Source organism: Cyprinus carpio, chromosome A9 (assembly GCF_018340385.1).
Source record: "Cyprinus carpio isolate SPL01 chromosome A9, ASM1834038v1, whole genome shotgun sequence".
NCBI classification, from domain to species: Eukaryota; Metazoa; Chordata; class Actinopteri; order Cypriniformes; family Cyprinidae; genus Cyprinus; species Cyprinus carpio.
In genome coordinates, this window is record NC_056580.1 from 23,111,770 (window position 1) to 23,128,168 (window position 16,399).

The following is a 16,399-nucleotide window of genomic DNA, read 5'->3' on the forward strand; positions in this document are numbered from 1 at the left end:
ATGGCAGTGCTGAACTTGAAGAGGGACATTTTCTAAGTACTGTATTGACTGTTCACTAAAAGAAATTAAAAAAAAAGGCAAGAAAAGATATTGATAAACAAGGGAAAACTGCAGCACTTTATTTGGATACTTAAGTAAAAGGCATGAATTGGGACACCTTTTATTACAACAGAAGCAAACAACTAAAACTCTTAAAACCATTTTCATTTATTTGTAAATGTCTGTATTCATGAACTCAGTGTATTTGTTATATAGTTGAAGTCACTTTCCATCCCAAACCCTCTTTTGATAATCTTTGGCCCTGCACATTTTTATTACATGCCATAACCTCACTTTAATCTGCATCCCACAAAACAAGAATTAAAAAAACAACACGGAATATCTATACAAGGATATACAGTAGTACACAAATTTCAAAAATTAAATACCAAATTACTGTGCAAGAAACTTAAGTCATAACGACATGGGTTAATTACATGTCTGGGAATCTGGCCTGGTGTTGTTCATTTTTTGTATTTTTTTATAAAGCACAATGCGTTTGATCATAAATTTAGAAAAACCAAACAATTATTATGTGATGGATGGTAAACCATGTAAACCGGGATATAATGTGTAAAACATGACACTAAAGATGTAAAATTTTGATTTCAAATAAATTAATGATAGACCTATCACTTTCAGACACATTAAAAGAGTTAATAGTTTCATAATTTCCTTTGGTGTTTTTGTATTTAAATAGTGGCATAGTTGAGTATTATGCACTGTAACTTGTGTTGTTTCTCAGTGGTTACCTGAAAAAAAAAAAAAAAAAGATTACTAAGTCAGCAGTCACTTGATAAACCCTTACCCTCAGCTGGAACCCTTACCACTGCAAATCACAAGGCCCATGCTATTAGTGTGTATCAAGTTCTTATTAAAGCAAGTCCAGACTCCATGTCTAAGAATAGGCATCAGAAATGTCTCCTATCAGAGTAAAGTATAATGATATACAATATATACAATATATAAACAAACTTTTACTTTGCAATATATAAACATGCATTATATCTATAACAATATATAGGCATACCTATGACCTGCAGATGTGCTGTGCTTTTAGCTCTCCCAGTGATAAAGCACACGGTGCCGCCCATGTCTTCAGATGTTTGTTTGAGAGTGAGCCTATGAACGGTTCCCAGTTTCTCTACCACAACTTTAGGACCAGGATGCAGTGTCTCCCCATTCAGGGTCCAGGTAGGTGCCATGGCCACAGGCAAAGAGACTTCACATTCAAAGCATGCATCTGCAGGAGCTGTTACATCCACATCCTGCAGCTCTCGCACCATCAGGACTGACTGAGCTGTTTCAACAGAGAACAAGTGCCAATACATGTTGTCACATTTAATTGCCAGTTATGTAAATGAAATATGTCCTCATTATATTTATACGTACTTGAATGAGTCTCTATGATGAACATATTTTAAATTTCTGAAGTAAAATTTGCCCTTCTGTTTTATTATTTATTTAAAAAACTTCTGGCCCCTTATATTTGAGTGCCAACTGGCTGAGGGTAAGTTGGACGCACAAAGCACTTATTTCTTAAGTAATTGTGCCATGAAACGTTGAAAAGTGGTGTCATTTATTTATCGTAGAAAAAGCGCACACAAATGAGAGATTAGGTGTTGTGTGGAGAGGCGTTCATGCCAAGAAACTCGTTTGGTTTTCCCACCTAAAAGGGAAGTGATTGACTGAAGCTGTTTCAACACTCAGAAACACTTTCATTGCCCTGAAATATTCTTCTAGATCAGCCCCCCCCCCCATTTTTTAATTAAAATAGAACAAACCGGATCATATCCTATATATGAGAATGCCTTGTTATTATTTATTCTAAATGAACCCCTGTATGACTGACAGCTCAAGGAACTACTGGGTTTTTGGAACATTATATGATAGTGCTGTCAATCAATCCAGTTCACACCCAGCTGTTATAAATTATAAATTATTATTTATAACTTATAATGTTATAATTGGTTTGAAAGGACTGAATTTGCCTTACCTTCAACAGTTAGTTTTGCTGAAGATGTGTAGTTTCCAACTTGAACGCTGTAGGTGCCCTCATCCTCTAGCAACACCTGCTGAATCACAAGTTTTCGGTAACACCCTTCACTGCAGATCTCAAAGCGTTCTGAGGGCAGGATGATATTCGGGCCCTTATACCAGCGAATGCTACAACGGGGATTTGTCAGAGTGCAGTCCAGTATGACACGGGTCTTTTCCAGAGCAGTTTTATCCTGAAGTGGTTTCACAATGTTTGCTGGTAGTGCTGTGGAGATGAAAAGTTGTAGTTTTAAGTGTTGTCATTCTTGACAATGAAATAATTTGTACAGAATGTTTAAAAGAACCAAAAATACAGATGCTTGGAAAACGTTTATTATTATTTTTATTTTTATTTTTTTTGACCTTTGGTCATTGCTGCTTTCTCACTTGTCAGGACAGTGTAAATACCCATCTGGTTGGTCACATTTCAAACCAGTTTTAAACCAGTTTGAAATGTCAAAGCATCAGTGACTTGTCATCAAAGGGGTTGACAAGATTTGGATTTGTAGTGAATGCTTGACTTAAACTAAATACAGACCTTCCACCTCAAGGTAAGCTGTAGTCTCAAGATTCTTGGCAACAAACTTCATCTCTCCAGAACTGTCTTCTTTAACATTGCATATGAGGAGGAAGTGCTTTGTTCCTAAGTAGGAAAGCATGATACAGAAAATTCACGATCAGATGATGATTGAAATATTTTCTGGTCAGTTTTTGGAAGAGGGCAAAGTTTAGCAACAGGTGCTAGAATAACCTTCCTGACGGATCTTAATGGTGCTGGTTGGTTTTATCTTCTCGCCATTCTTAAACCACTCTCCGGGCACATCCTCCAGGGACACTTCACACATGAACACTGCATTCTGACCTTCTTGAATATCCAGATCCTCTAAGCTTTGTAGTATCTCAAGCTCCCTCTCTGTTGAAATGTTAATGCACATAAAAAGGCACTGCATAATTTTAGAACGTACTCATTTAAAACAAAGCAAGGGTAAATGCTTCCCATTTGGTTAAATTCACCTCTGTACCAGTAGGTGGCAGTGTTGTATTTAAAATGATATACTTCAGCAGCAGGATTAAGATTTAAGATTTGGTTTTAAATAATCAGTACTACCAGAAATATATATAATCTGCAGATAAATGTGGTGATAATCTAACAGATTTTCTCTTGTTACCATAGATATCCACTGTACAGGATGTTGTGGCATCCCCAGCATCACACATATATAAACCAGAGTCTCCCAGCTCACACTTCAGTATATGTAGAAAGCACTTTCTTCCCATTGAATAAATACGATGATTTTTTCCTGGTTTAAGCTGAACATCATTCTGAAAGTAGAAGAATTCTTTATTTGTAGATTTATTTTCTTCACATAATTATTAGCACTGGCTTGTGACTTTAACATGAGTGTTTTTTAATGTACTGCAACAAGAGGGTTTTCTGGGGATGTCATGTAATTTTACCTTTGTCCACTTTATGTCCACGTTGTGCCGTGAGAGCTCACATTCAAGGGTTATACCAGATCCCTCTGGTTGCCTGATATCCTCAAGCTTTTTCAGAATTGATACAGGAATTTCTGAGGAAGCAAATGAGGCTTGTCAGCTTATGTAAAAACTATTATTGGACTTGATTTAACATATTGATCAGCTTATTGACCCAAAACCATTTTGATCACATTTGAGAGGCTGTGATCTTCAAAGCCAGTCACTATTTATTATTATTATTTTTAACAGTTTACCCCTGATTGCCCCCGTTTGGCTTTTGAGATCACATGAGTCAACTGTGTACATTTCAATCTGTCTAGTACAACAGAAGCTTATCATTTAACCTTACCTCAGCTTTGTGCCTAGAGGACTTTGAGAAGAGTACTTTGTTGTTGTGGCATTTACATGTTATTGTCATCCTCAGTGACAGCTCTGTGACTCCAAAGGATAAGCTCTATTGAGTGACTTGGCATAGAAGAGATTACCTTACACCGGCACCTTATGCTTGTGAATGTTTCAAATGTTTCAGTAGCTGTAGTCTGATCATGTGATCCATATCTTTTTATATGTGCAACCTGACACATGGTAAGAGCAGTAGCAAAGCTGTCTGTCCATGCCATTGTACTGTCATCAGTATCTGAACTTTAACCAGTTTGTAAACTTACATCATTACCCTGGACCCTCTTATGTCCTACGAATTGTTGATCATGGCCAGATTCCACTCCTTATATGTTAATTGTTGCCAAAGCAATTAAGAAACAAAATACAGATTATCGCAAGCCTGAGTATATGCATGACATTCATAGTTTATTTAGGGATTTTGGATATGTCTTTGTATATGTTTTTGTTTGGTAGAGTGTTTGAGAGAAGGTGTGTGGTTAAAGGGATATGGGTGGATGAAATCAGTGGCTAAATCTTACAGAATGGGTAAATCACTTACAGGTGATTTGTGTGAGCTCTGCACCACTAGGTTTTCTAAGCTAACAGTAAATAACCCTTCAAAATAAGAGTTGTGCTGCCCCAAACTCATGTTATTGGATGAGCCAGTAAAGGCACCAGTTTACTGTCTGGGATTTACCACATTGCACCGTGTCTAGTGTAGACAGAATCACAGATTAGAAAGGATTCTGTTGTTTTTAGTCAAGTCAAGTCACGCTGCTTGCACCCAGTGTAGACACGGTGTTAGGATCACAAAGAAGACAATGACCATTTTTCCACAACTTGGAATTTCAGAGACCCCTCTCGTATTTGCTCACCTCCTGGTACATGCTGGAATTGGTGGGCGGGGCTAAAGAAGCAATAACGTAGAAGTAGGCTGTGATCTTCTGTAGAGGCGGTCTTTCAACGCACTATGATTTCATACTGAGATAAAATCCAAAACGAGTTGTTTTAGCAGCTTGGTTTTGAGTTCTGAAACTTACAGGATGTTTTTTATAGTACAATGACCTCTTATACAGTATGTCAAACGATCAAGGAAAATATGATTTCTCAATAAATGACCCATTTAAGATTTGTTTTCAGAAAATGTCTTACACAAGTGTATTTTGTCTTACTGCACTGGCACTTTTATGCTGTGTTGCTTTTTTGTACATTTTATTTTCTTTCTCTTTCTTTTTAACTGGATTACAAGTTTAATCAATAGTGAAAGCTGTCATTTGCTGTCAAGGTGGCCAGTTGATTGTCTGCAGTACAGGTCCTTCTAAAAAAATTAGCATATTGTGAAAAAGTTCATTATTTTCCATAATGTAATGATAAAAATTAAACTTTCATATATTTTAGATTCATTGCACACCAACTGAAATATTTCAGGTCTTTTATTGTCTTAATACTGATGATTTTGGCATACAGCTCATGAAAACCCAAAATTCCTATCTCAAAAAAATTAGCATATCATGAAAAGGTTCTCTAAACGAGCTATTAACCTAATCATCTGAATCAACTAATTAAACTCTAAACACCTGCAAAAGATTCCTGAGGCTTTTAAAAACTCCCAGCCTGGTTCATTACTCAAAACCGCAATCATGGGTAAGACTGCCGACCTGACTGCTGTCCAGAAGGCCATCATTGACACCCTCAAGCGAGAGGGTAAGACACAGAAAGAAATTTCTGAACGAATAGGCTGTTCCCAGAGTGCTGTATCAAGGCACCTCAGTGGGAAGTCTGTGGGAAGGAAAAAGTGTGGCAAAAAAACGCTGCACAACGAGAAGAGGTGACCGGACCCTGAGGAAATTTGTGGAGAAGGACCGATTCCAGACCTTGGGGGACCTGCGGAAGCAGTGGACTGAGTCTGGAGTAGAAACATCCAGAGCCACCGTGCACAGGCGTGTGCTTTTGAACCAGAAACAGCGGCAGAAGCGCCTGACCTGGGCTACAGAGAAGCAGCACTGGACTGTTGCTCAGTGGTCCAAAGTACTTTTTTCGGATGAAAGCAAATTTTGCATGTCATTCGGAAATCAAGGTGCCAGAGTCTGGAGGAAGACTGGGGAGAAGGAAATGCCAAAATGCCTGAAGTCCAGTGTCAAGTACCCACAGTCAGTGATGGTCTGGGGTGCCATGTCAGCTGCTGGTGTTGGTCCACTGTGTTTTATCAAGGGCAGGGTCAATGCAGCTAGCTATCAGGAGATTTTGGAGCACTTCATGCTTCCATCTGCTGAAAAGCTTTATGGAGATGAAGATTTCGTTTTTCAGCACGACCTGGCACCTGCTCACAGTGCCAAAACCACTGGTAAATGGTTTACTGACCATGGTATTACTGTGCTCAATTGGCCTGCCAACTCTCCTGACCTGAACCCCATAGAGAATCTGTGGGATATTGTGAAGAGAAAGTTGAGAGATGCAAGACCCAACACTCTGGATGAGCTTAAGGCCGCTATCGAAGCATCCCGGGCCTCCATAACACCTCAGCAGTGCCACAGGCTGATTGCCTCCATGCCACGCCGCACTGAAGCAGTCATTTCTGCAAAAGGATTCCCGACCAAGTATTGAGTGCATAACTGAACATAATTATTTGAAGGTTGACCTTTTTTTGTATTAAAAACAATAAACACTGTTCTTTTATTGGTCGGATGAAATATGCTAATTTTTTTAGATAGGAATTTTGGGTTTTCATGAGCTATATGCCAAAATCATCAGTATTAAAACAATAAAAGTCCTGAAATATTTCAGTTGGTGTGCAATGAATCTAAAATATATGAAAGTTTAATTTTTATCATTACATTATGGAAAATAATGAACTTTTTCACAATATGCTAATTTTTTGAGAAGGACCTGTATAAGCTGAAGTAGAAGTTTCATCATTCAGGGTAATGTTTTTGTCATTTGGTGTGATGCAAATTCTCTGTTATCCATTACACTGAATGACAGTATCACTGTATAAATAACGATTTTAGCATCTTATTTATCTTACAGATAAATAAGAAATATTATATAATACATTTAATAAATATTTAATATTTGTATTGTTTAGTTTGTATTTTTTTTTTTTTTTTTTTGATGCCCATGAACAGAAAGATCTGCTAGGCACTGTAAAAAGCTAATAAAGTAAATGCAGACCCAGTAGCTTGGGTGGCACTCTTAAAGCCCATTCACACCAAGAACAATAACTGTAATGATAACTATATTAGTATCCCCTGCCAATAAACAATAACACTTTTCTTCAGCATGCGTGTATCTTCAGCACAGTCTTCAAAAATCTTCAGTGCACTGTACTGAAGATACGCCTCATCAAATTCAGGCAACACAAACCTGTTTCATGATTAGAACACACAGAAACTAAAAATTAAATGTTCTATTAATTTAAATTCTAAAAAAAAAATTAAAACGTGAGGTGTTTGTCATGTTCTGACCATAAAGAGTAGTTTAAACCCACAATTAATGGTCTGGTCTTACACTTAAAAGAAATAAAGGTGTGAATTTTTTTGTGATAATTATCGGTATCGGCTGATATGAAAAAAAATTATTGTGATAATTTTTTGGCCATATCGCCCAATCCTACTTGTTGGTTAAGCTGGTTGCGTTTCACTGCCATTACAGTTTATTGATGATGACATTTTACAACACTTCTTGTTTTATGGATCCGAAAAAGAAAAGGGCATTCAGTATTAGAACAACATTAGTTAAATAATGTAAATAATGACTTAATTTTCCTTTTGGGGTGAACTATCCCATTACGTTTCATTTATAAAAAATAGTTTGGTTTGCACTTTACCTTTAACATCCAATCTTGCTATTGATCTGATGTTGTCAACAGAGAATATGTAGGTTCCAGTGTCATCCAAGGTCAGGTTGGAGATGGTTAGGCTGTGTGCTCGTCCTTTTGCAGTCATACGCAAACGGTTGTTGTTTTTGAGAATGTGCTCATCCTTCTGCCATACACCCTCCACATTGTTATGTGACAGCTCCACCTCAAACGAAGCCGTCTCTCGTTCATAAGTCTGGATCTCAGTTAGACCTTTCCGAATCTTGATTTTTCGTGCTGTGTGAGAAAGCACAGGTTGTTTTTTGAAAAAGAAAGAGATGTTAAGGTGAAAGCTAAAGGTAATAAAGATAAAAAATAGAACAACAGTCCTTGAATTAGTTGGCTCTGTTTTGTCCGCTTGGTGTTAGCAATACACTAAATCCTGCTTTCAATCAGGGCTATGCCAACATTTTTTAAAGTTTTCCAAAACAGACAGGCAGACAGGCATTCCCCGTGGAAAACAGGGGGTAATTTTAGAGAGTTGGTGACACCACCCTAGATTTTGAAGGCCAGTGCACAAATTTAGCTGCAATGAAAACAGATCCAGATTCATAGTTGGTGCCAGGAACAGCCAAAGTGCAGACTTTCTCTCATCACTTGCTCATTTGTATAACACAGCTTCATCGTCTTGACCTATCCTTAAATAAATGTATATGACTGGTAATTAATTGCTTGTTTTCCAAATTGTAAATTAATTTTAACTTGAAAAGTTATGTTAAGAGATATTGGTAAGTTTGAAATTAGATTGGGTAATATATGTACTAAAGGCAATAGAAATTAGTTGTGAGTAGAGCCACATGAAACTTTTATCCTCCTCTCATAATATCTGTGTTTCACAGGCAACTAAAAGGAATTAAAAGGTTACTTTAGACAGGACCTTCTAACAGCTCTCATTTGGCATGCTTAATTAAATTATCATAGCTCTTCTGATCTAATGTCAATACAGAAAGCTGTTCCCCAGGACTCAGTAAGTAGTTTGCCAGACACCTGTTTACATCTGTCACACCATGGAACAAGTGTCACTAAAGTAGCTGCCTCTTACTCGCATTACTCTTGATCACTTGATTCAGTTTGTTTCAGACAACAACATCGCAACAAGCAGTAATGAGGGACCATCACCATAAAGAAATGCTTATAACAGCACACAGTGAGAAAGAAAGCAGCATGTGCAGACTCACGTTCCACAGTGAGCTTGGCTTGTGTACGGTCATGAAGCGTTTCACAGCTGTAGGTGCCCCGGTCTGAAAGGGTGAGTTTGTGGATTGTGAGAGAACGTTTTTTGCCATTCTGCTTCAGGATGAATTTGGACCCTGGATGTATTACCACTCCTTGTCTCATCCACTGCACCTCTGCAGTTTCATGGCTGACCTCCACCTCAAGCGTTGCTTCACCAAACTCCTCTGCAACTACCGGGCTCATGCTCTTCGTGAAAAGCACATTTGCCTCTGAATACAGATAAGGTTAGATGTTAAGATCTTTCCCCTTTTATTTGAACACTTTGGAAAACTATTTATATTTGAAAACCAATGAGCAAAGCCAATGAGAATGACATTATTTCATGTGCTTGGAGTACAGCTTCTCATTCTAACACTTGTCTCTGTCAGTTAAGAGTGGAATTCTAACTGGAGAAGCTGTTAAGCACAAGTCATCATAAGCACCTTTTCAACAATTCAGGCATTTCTGAAAGGGTCATTATTAAACTCAAACATGTTGACATGGCATTAAAGACCTGTACAGGCTCTTAAAAATACAACACACTCTGCACTCCAAATAATATTTTGTAAAAAAAAATGAATCGTAAGTGAATTTGTTACTTCATAGGTTGATACTAAGAATACATGTTCATAAGACACATTTGAATTGATTTGTAAGAAAACGAAAATCAATAAAGCAGTGAAATAAAGATGGATGGTATTCTACCTTGGACCTGAAGGGTAGCTCTGGAAATCACACCTTCAGCCTCAGCTGTCAACTTGCAGCTATCTGAGACTTGGCAGTTGGTGATATGCAGCGTATGGCATAATCCATTACTTGAGATGTTGAACTTCTCATTTGATGAAATTGGCTGGCCATTCCTAAACCAGGCCAACTTTGCATCCTCTGGAGATACCACACACTTAAATGTTGCGTCTTCTCCTTCCATGACAGTTATGTTGTGTAGCTCTACGATAAACTCCACAATGCGAGGAGCTGGGATAAGAAGAGAAGGAAATTGCTACTAAATTAATATGTGATTCATTCCTGATTTCAGGTTAAGCTTTATGCATATTAACACAAGTCATTTGGGAGAAATGAACTTACTGTTGACCACTACAGTAGCTGATGTCCTTTCATCTTTAGATTCACAAGCATAGTCTCCTGCATCATCTTCTGTGACCTCATGTATTGTCAGGCTTCTCACTCGACCTTCAGCTCTTATTGTAAAATGTCTGTTTGGTGCAATCTCTTGGCTGCCTTTAAGCCACTGAACATCTCCTTTTGACTTGACCAGTTCACATTTTAAAACCACATCACTACCTTTGAGTCCCACTACATTATCTAGTGGTTTGGAGAATTTTACCTTCATTGCTGATTAAGAAACAGTAGAAATAACATTTTACTATACAGGCAGTAAACGAAGTACATATAACATTTTGAGTTGTAAAACTTCACAGCCCATTCCCTGGTCTTACCTTTAACATGGAGACTGAAATGCATCTGGTCAGATTCCACATGACACGTATACTCTCCAGTATCACATCTCTTAAGTGGGTTAATAGTGAGGTAGTGGGTGTTACCATCACTTGTTGTGTGGAAACGATCATCTCTGATTGGATCATGGCCTCTTTGCCATTTCACTGGGGCATTGACTCTATTAACAAGGGCACGTAGTGTCACACTGTCTTCTTCATAGGCTGAAATATTTGTTCTTTCATCTTTTTTAATGAATTTAAATGGTGGTTCTATGAAAAAACATGTTATTTAGTGATTTTTATACACAATGTTCCAACTGATACATATGAAATAGTTTTCTTAGCTATTTACCTTCAACTGTTAGCCTAGTTATCATTTTGTCATCAATGGCATCACAGAGATACTCTCCAGAGTCAGATGTCTGAAGTCCTGATAGCACAAGCTTCCTCACTGTTTTTCTGCTTTCAATGTGTGTGCGTGAATCCTCTTGTAGTAAACATCCATTGCAGTACCACTGGACTATAGCATTTACTCGAGATACCTCACATTCCAGGATAAGCTCATCTCCTGTCATTAAAATGTGGTGTTCTGGCTTCTCTGAATTTCCAACAATGGACACTGGAGCCTCTGAGCAAAAAGAATTGGTTATTTTTTAAAATACACTGTCTGAAAAAAATTTGCAAAATCTTTTGGGGTACAAAAGCTTGTCACTAGGGTAGTACCCTCAAAGGTACAGCTATGTACCTTATCTACACTTAATGGTACCTTAAAGGGGTCATATGACGTTGATAAAAAGAACATTATGTTTTGTATTTGGTGTAATGCAATGTGTTTATGTGGTTTAAGGTTCTAAAAAACACAATATTTTCATATAATGTACATTATTGTTTCTCCTCTATGCCCCGCCTTTCTGAAACATGTCGATCTTTACAAAGCTCATCGTTCTGAAAAGCAAGGTGTGCTCTGATTGGCCAGCTATCCAGTGCGTTGTGATTGGCTGAATACCTCAAGCATGTGAGGGAAATGTTACGCCCCTTACCATACTGTGATGCCGTCTCCCAGCGCAATGAGACAAAAACAATAAAACCCATTACAAACTAGGCATTTGTTGCATCCAGTGGTGACATAATTACTGATTGTTTTTTTTTGCGTTGCATATCACACTGCATAAACATAAAACCATGTCTGTATTTGTGATCTAAGAAACGACAAACAACAAGCTCCACTCAACACTGCTCAAAACTCGCATTTGAATCATCAGTGGCAAATTCTTTAAGTATAAAAAACGTACTTAAGGCTGTGAGTCAGAAGTGCCAGACTGAACTGCCCAACTTTATAGAAACAGCCTTTGTGTGTAGACGCATTGTAGGCTACTCTGCAGGTTCAGGAAACAGTCCTCCATAAAATGCACTGCACACATCTGAATATTTGGGTTGAACTGTTCTGGCACAGTGTTGTAAATACAACTTAACCACTGATTTCTATTTGTCCTCTTTTGGAAGGTCAAACAAAGTCGTTTTGCTTTTACAACGAAACACACAGTGTCACACATGGTGGGCTTGAGTGAGTGGTGGCCATCGGGCTTGAATGAGGAATGGGTGGCGGATTCAATGAAGGAGTGGCCGGAAGGCCAAACTTGTGGCAACCACATGTGACGACCCTGGGCTGGACTCCACTTCATCCACGGTGAAAGCCGATCCGGTGATCCACAGCATGAAGTAGATGTATTTTCCTCAGCGACCAACACGGATCAGCTCTAGGCATGATGAAGCGGATATCATCCTTTTTTGGAAGGCTAAACAAAGTAGTTTCGCTTTCACAATGAAATGCACAGCGTCTCCACAACATGGCGGCAGTGGCAACAACAATACTACAGTGAGAATAAAAGTTACACCTTCTTTCTTTGCATGAACATTTGGCCGGTGTTATGCAAATCTTCCCACACAGTGACATAGACATGTGGGGGCGTGTTTACACAAGGCATTTTAGGAGGGTGTGGACAAGTCTTAACTTTTATAAAGAATATCTCTTTGGGTTTGAGACTTTAGTCTTTGCAACTTTAGGGATCTTATCTATTCACGAACAGCTTGTAACACTCCAAAGAGAAAGGAAAATTTGAAATTGCATCATATGACCCCTTTAAGTGGGTAGATAAGATAAAAAAGTCTACATTTTAGGGTACTTCCCCAATGACAAGCTAAAGGTGCAAATTTTGTGTATTTTCTCTGAGCATGTACATGCTATTTTTCATTGTGTACATTGCCTTTTAACAAGTAGTACCTTCTACAGTAACACTGAAGACAACTTTATCCTCTTGTGAATCACAGATGTACTCCCCTGAGTCCTTCAATTCAGCACTGAGGACAGTCAGAGATCTGAATGTCCCTTCCTCTTCACAGATGAAATGCTCATTTCCCTCAATCTTCTCATTGTCTTTAAGCCAACTGACCACTCCATTTGCTCTTGAGATCTCACATTTTAACACAATAGCGTCAGATGCTACAAATAGGCACTTTGTTTCTAGGTCAGCTTTCCGCAGAATTTTTAGTGGTGGATCTGGAAGGATGAGGATAGAATTTTAGTTAGTTGCAGCGATCAAAGCAATTTAATCTACTTATCACAGAAATGTACCTTTGATTTTCACTAGGAAATCCATCACATCATCTCTAGCATCACAGACATATTGCCCTGTGTCTTCAAAAGCTGCAGAGTGAATGGTTAACTGTCGATTTGTGCCATCCTCTGTGATTGTTATGTTGCTGTTCTCCTCTATCTCTTCTCCATCCTTCTTCCAAGTGACTTCAGCATTTGGTCGAGACACTTCACACTCCAGAACCACAGTGTCTCCCACAAGTTTCTCTACTACATAGGCCATTTTCCTTGGCCGAATAAATCTAACTGGTGGCTCTGCACAAAGAAATAAAGTCATTATGGATATTTAGAACCAAAGTTTAAAAAAATTATTATGAATTATTAAATAGAGGGTCAATGACACACCTGCAATGTTTACAAAGAAGGTTACTGAGTCATCGCGGTGTCACAGACATATTCTGCAGAGTCTTTGACAGTAGGTTTTGGGATAATAAGTCTCCTATAGACACCATCAACCTCCAGAATTAGGCTGTCACTCTCCTCCACTTCAAGTCCATCTCGATACCAACGTACAGTGGCGTTTGGTCTAGAGATTTCACAACTCAGGACCATCCTTTCAGAAGTCTGTTGGCAAAGTTCCATTTGGGACTGACTTGGAGAAACTATGCGCACTGGTGGTTCTATAGGGAAAAGTCAACATGACATCAAAATGGGCCTTATTTACTTTCTTAATGCATGTTCCTAATCTCTCATTTCATGCAATTCATTGATGCATGGTACTCTAAGAAAAGAAAAAAATTTTCGTAATCTTTTAACCATTTGAATAACTTGATCTGATTACTGCAATGACTTTCCTACTGGCTGACATCACAAATCTCTACATGTAATACATATTAAACCTAAATTTGATACCTTTTATGTTTAGATTGAAGAATATTGAATCATCAGCTGTGTCACAGACATATTCTCCAGAGTCCTCAACACCACTGTGCAGAATTTTTAGCCGTCTATATGGACCCTCTGTCTTTAGCTTTATGTTTTCACTCTCCTGTAGTTTCTGTCCATCCTTGAACCATGTCACCTTTCCATTTGGCCTTGAAAGTTCACAGCTAAGAACAATTTCTTCAGGAACATAGCGATCAAGGTGGACATCTTCCTTGGGATATACAATCATCACTGGAGGTTCTGTAAAGCAAAAGAAAATAGTTACACAGCCTTGTAAATGTAATTTGATCAGATTTGACTTGTTTGTATGAATGTAAACATATTTACTCACCTCTTACGTTAACTTTAAATATTAATGCACTATCTCCAGCACGACAGGTATATGTCCCAGAATCTGAGAATTGAGCTGAAAGGATGATCAGTCTTCGTATAGTGTTCTCTGCCTCTATGAGGATGTTGCCACAAGGCTTTAGTTCTACTCCGTCCTTGTACCATTGTGCATTAGCATCTGACCTGGACACTTGACAGCAAAGGAGTAGATTGTCTTGTTCCACAATATTTTTGTGCAGATCATCTTCTGGTATGTAGGCAAATGTCACAGGAGGTGCTGCAATGAAAAGGAAATGGACATTAGTTTTATGTTGCGCTGCTTTTACTTTGTCGCACAAGTATGACATAAAGCATGCAAGTCAAGCACTGATGATGATTGCATGGGCAGCCTTGTAGAACTTTCTCCACTATAAAAGCCAAATGAAATACAAAGAAAAAGAGAATACAGTTAATGAAAGCTTTGCGAAAATTAAGTGCTGTTAAGCACAGATAATAAAGGTTACATGCTTGACCAGCGTAAATGGTTTCTTTAAAAATAAAGAGAAACAAGATGCCGGTTAAATAGCATCTAATGATAGTAGTAGTTGGTGGAAATATCGCAAACAAACTTGTGAAGCTTCAGATATATTCCTGCATTAGGGAAATGGTTAAAGAGCCCATAAAGCAGCAAGAATGGATCTGTCGAAAGGTAGAGAAGAATGCTTTCACCCAGTGAAAACGGAACTCTACAAAATGATGTATTTGTTAGTTATATAACAGAATACTTTGGATATTGTATGTCACCTTTAACATCCACAAAAAATTCGCTGATATCATCAGCAGTATTACAACTGTAAAACCCTGAGTGGGATACATTTGCTGACTGGATAACCAGTGTCCTCATGGTGTGCTGTGATTGGATGTAAACCCCAGACTGAGGTAGGAGCTGTAATCCATCCTTGTACCATTGGACCATGGCTGTAGGATCAGATATCTCACATTGGAGAATGACTGGCCAGCCTGCTTCAACGGACCTGTTCTTCTCAATCTCAGGAACAGCTGAGAACATCACTGGTGGAGCTAAGAGGATTTTTGTTCAGTCAAATTCATAGAATTACCAAAAAAAAACCTTTCTAAGATATGAAAACTAAGGAAATGAAATGATGAGAAAGATTAAAACTTGCATATGGCTAATGAATGAGACACTTCGCAGATTCCGAGTATATATCATGAGCTCGTATCTTATGTTATTTGCTACTGTAGAAGCGTATTCTTCTGAGCATATAAGTTAATGAGCATGTCTAAATTTAGGGTGACCATACATAGGGTGGCCAGAATTTCTATATTGCCTAAAATATCCAGGTTTTGGCTTTGTTTGCACTGTGCAGACAGATTGGTGTTATGACATCAAAATACCCTGAGAGCTATAGAGAGCAGACAGCTCCTTGTGCTTTTGAATTGCTAATATGTAGAGCCCACCTTCTCATGCACCATGATTGGTCGATAATGTTCAATGCCTGCATGTTATTGGTCAAACCACTTTTGGATCATAACCTTCAGAAAGTATGAAAACACGAAAACAAAGCCAAAACCTGGATATTTTAGGCAATGAAGAAATACTGGCCAGGACATGTCTGGGAAAAAGAGGACGTATGGTCACCCTACTAAATTACATGACATTATCTATACAGTATTTTAATGTTGTATAGCAATAAGTGATTGGAAGATGTTCAAAAATCTTTTGAATCCTTTTTACAGTTAGGGTTAGGAGTTCATTTTAGTGTTTAACTAATGGGGCTTTGATTATTTGGTTATGAATGTTTACTTTGTTAAATTCGGATAAGGGCAAACAGCATTTAGTGGATGAAGCATTATTTGACACATTGTTAGTGGTTTTGAGAAAGTATGTAGACTCAAAATCACCTGCGACATCCACCTTGAATGCTATACGATCATCCACAGCCTCACAGCTGTACACGCCTGAGTGTTTGAGCTCAGCTGATTGGATGATCATTTTCCTCATAGTGCCCTCTGACTGGATGTCAAGTCCACTGTCTTGTTGGAGTTCGACTCCATCTTTGAGCCAGG

The 16,399-nt window shown here is 38.3% G+C and overlaps 1 protein-coding gene across 1 annotated transcript in view; it reads right to left on the minus strand.

Moving 5' to 3' along the window:
* Positions 1 to 90: 90 nt before the first annotated feature.
* LOC109096063 (obscurin-like protein 1) overlaps positions 91 to 16,399 on the minus strand; it is a 33,163-nt gene continuing 16,854 nt past the window's right edge. Inside the window, 19 exon segments of the mRNA XM_042764490.1 lie at positions 91 to 791; positions 1,070 to 1,339; positions 2,036 to 2,302; positions 2,615 to 2,719; positions 2,828 to 2,989; positions 3,246 to 3,399; positions 3,535 to 3,647; positions 7,763 to 8,029; positions 8,971 to 9,237; positions 9,713 to 9,982; positions 10,094 to 10,360; positions 10,465 to 10,734; positions 10,817 to 11,092; positions 12,746 to 13,021; positions 13,097 to 13,372; positions 13,463 to 13,498; positions 13,501 to 13,737; positions 13,970 to 14,242; positions 14,334 to 14,609. Coding sequence (XP_042620424.1) covers positions 781 to 791; positions 1,070 to 1,339; positions 2,036 to 2,302; positions 2,615 to 2,719; positions 2,828 to 2,989; positions 3,246 to 3,399; positions 3,535 to 3,647; positions 7,763 to 8,029; positions 8,971 to 9,237; positions 9,713 to 9,982; positions 10,094 to 10,360; positions 10,465 to 10,734; positions 10,817 to 11,092; positions 12,746 to 13,021; positions 13,097 to 13,372; positions 13,463 to 13,498; positions 13,501 to 13,737; positions 13,970 to 14,242; positions 14,334 to 14,609 — 4,073 coding nt within the window. The 3' untranslated portion in view covers positions 91 to 780.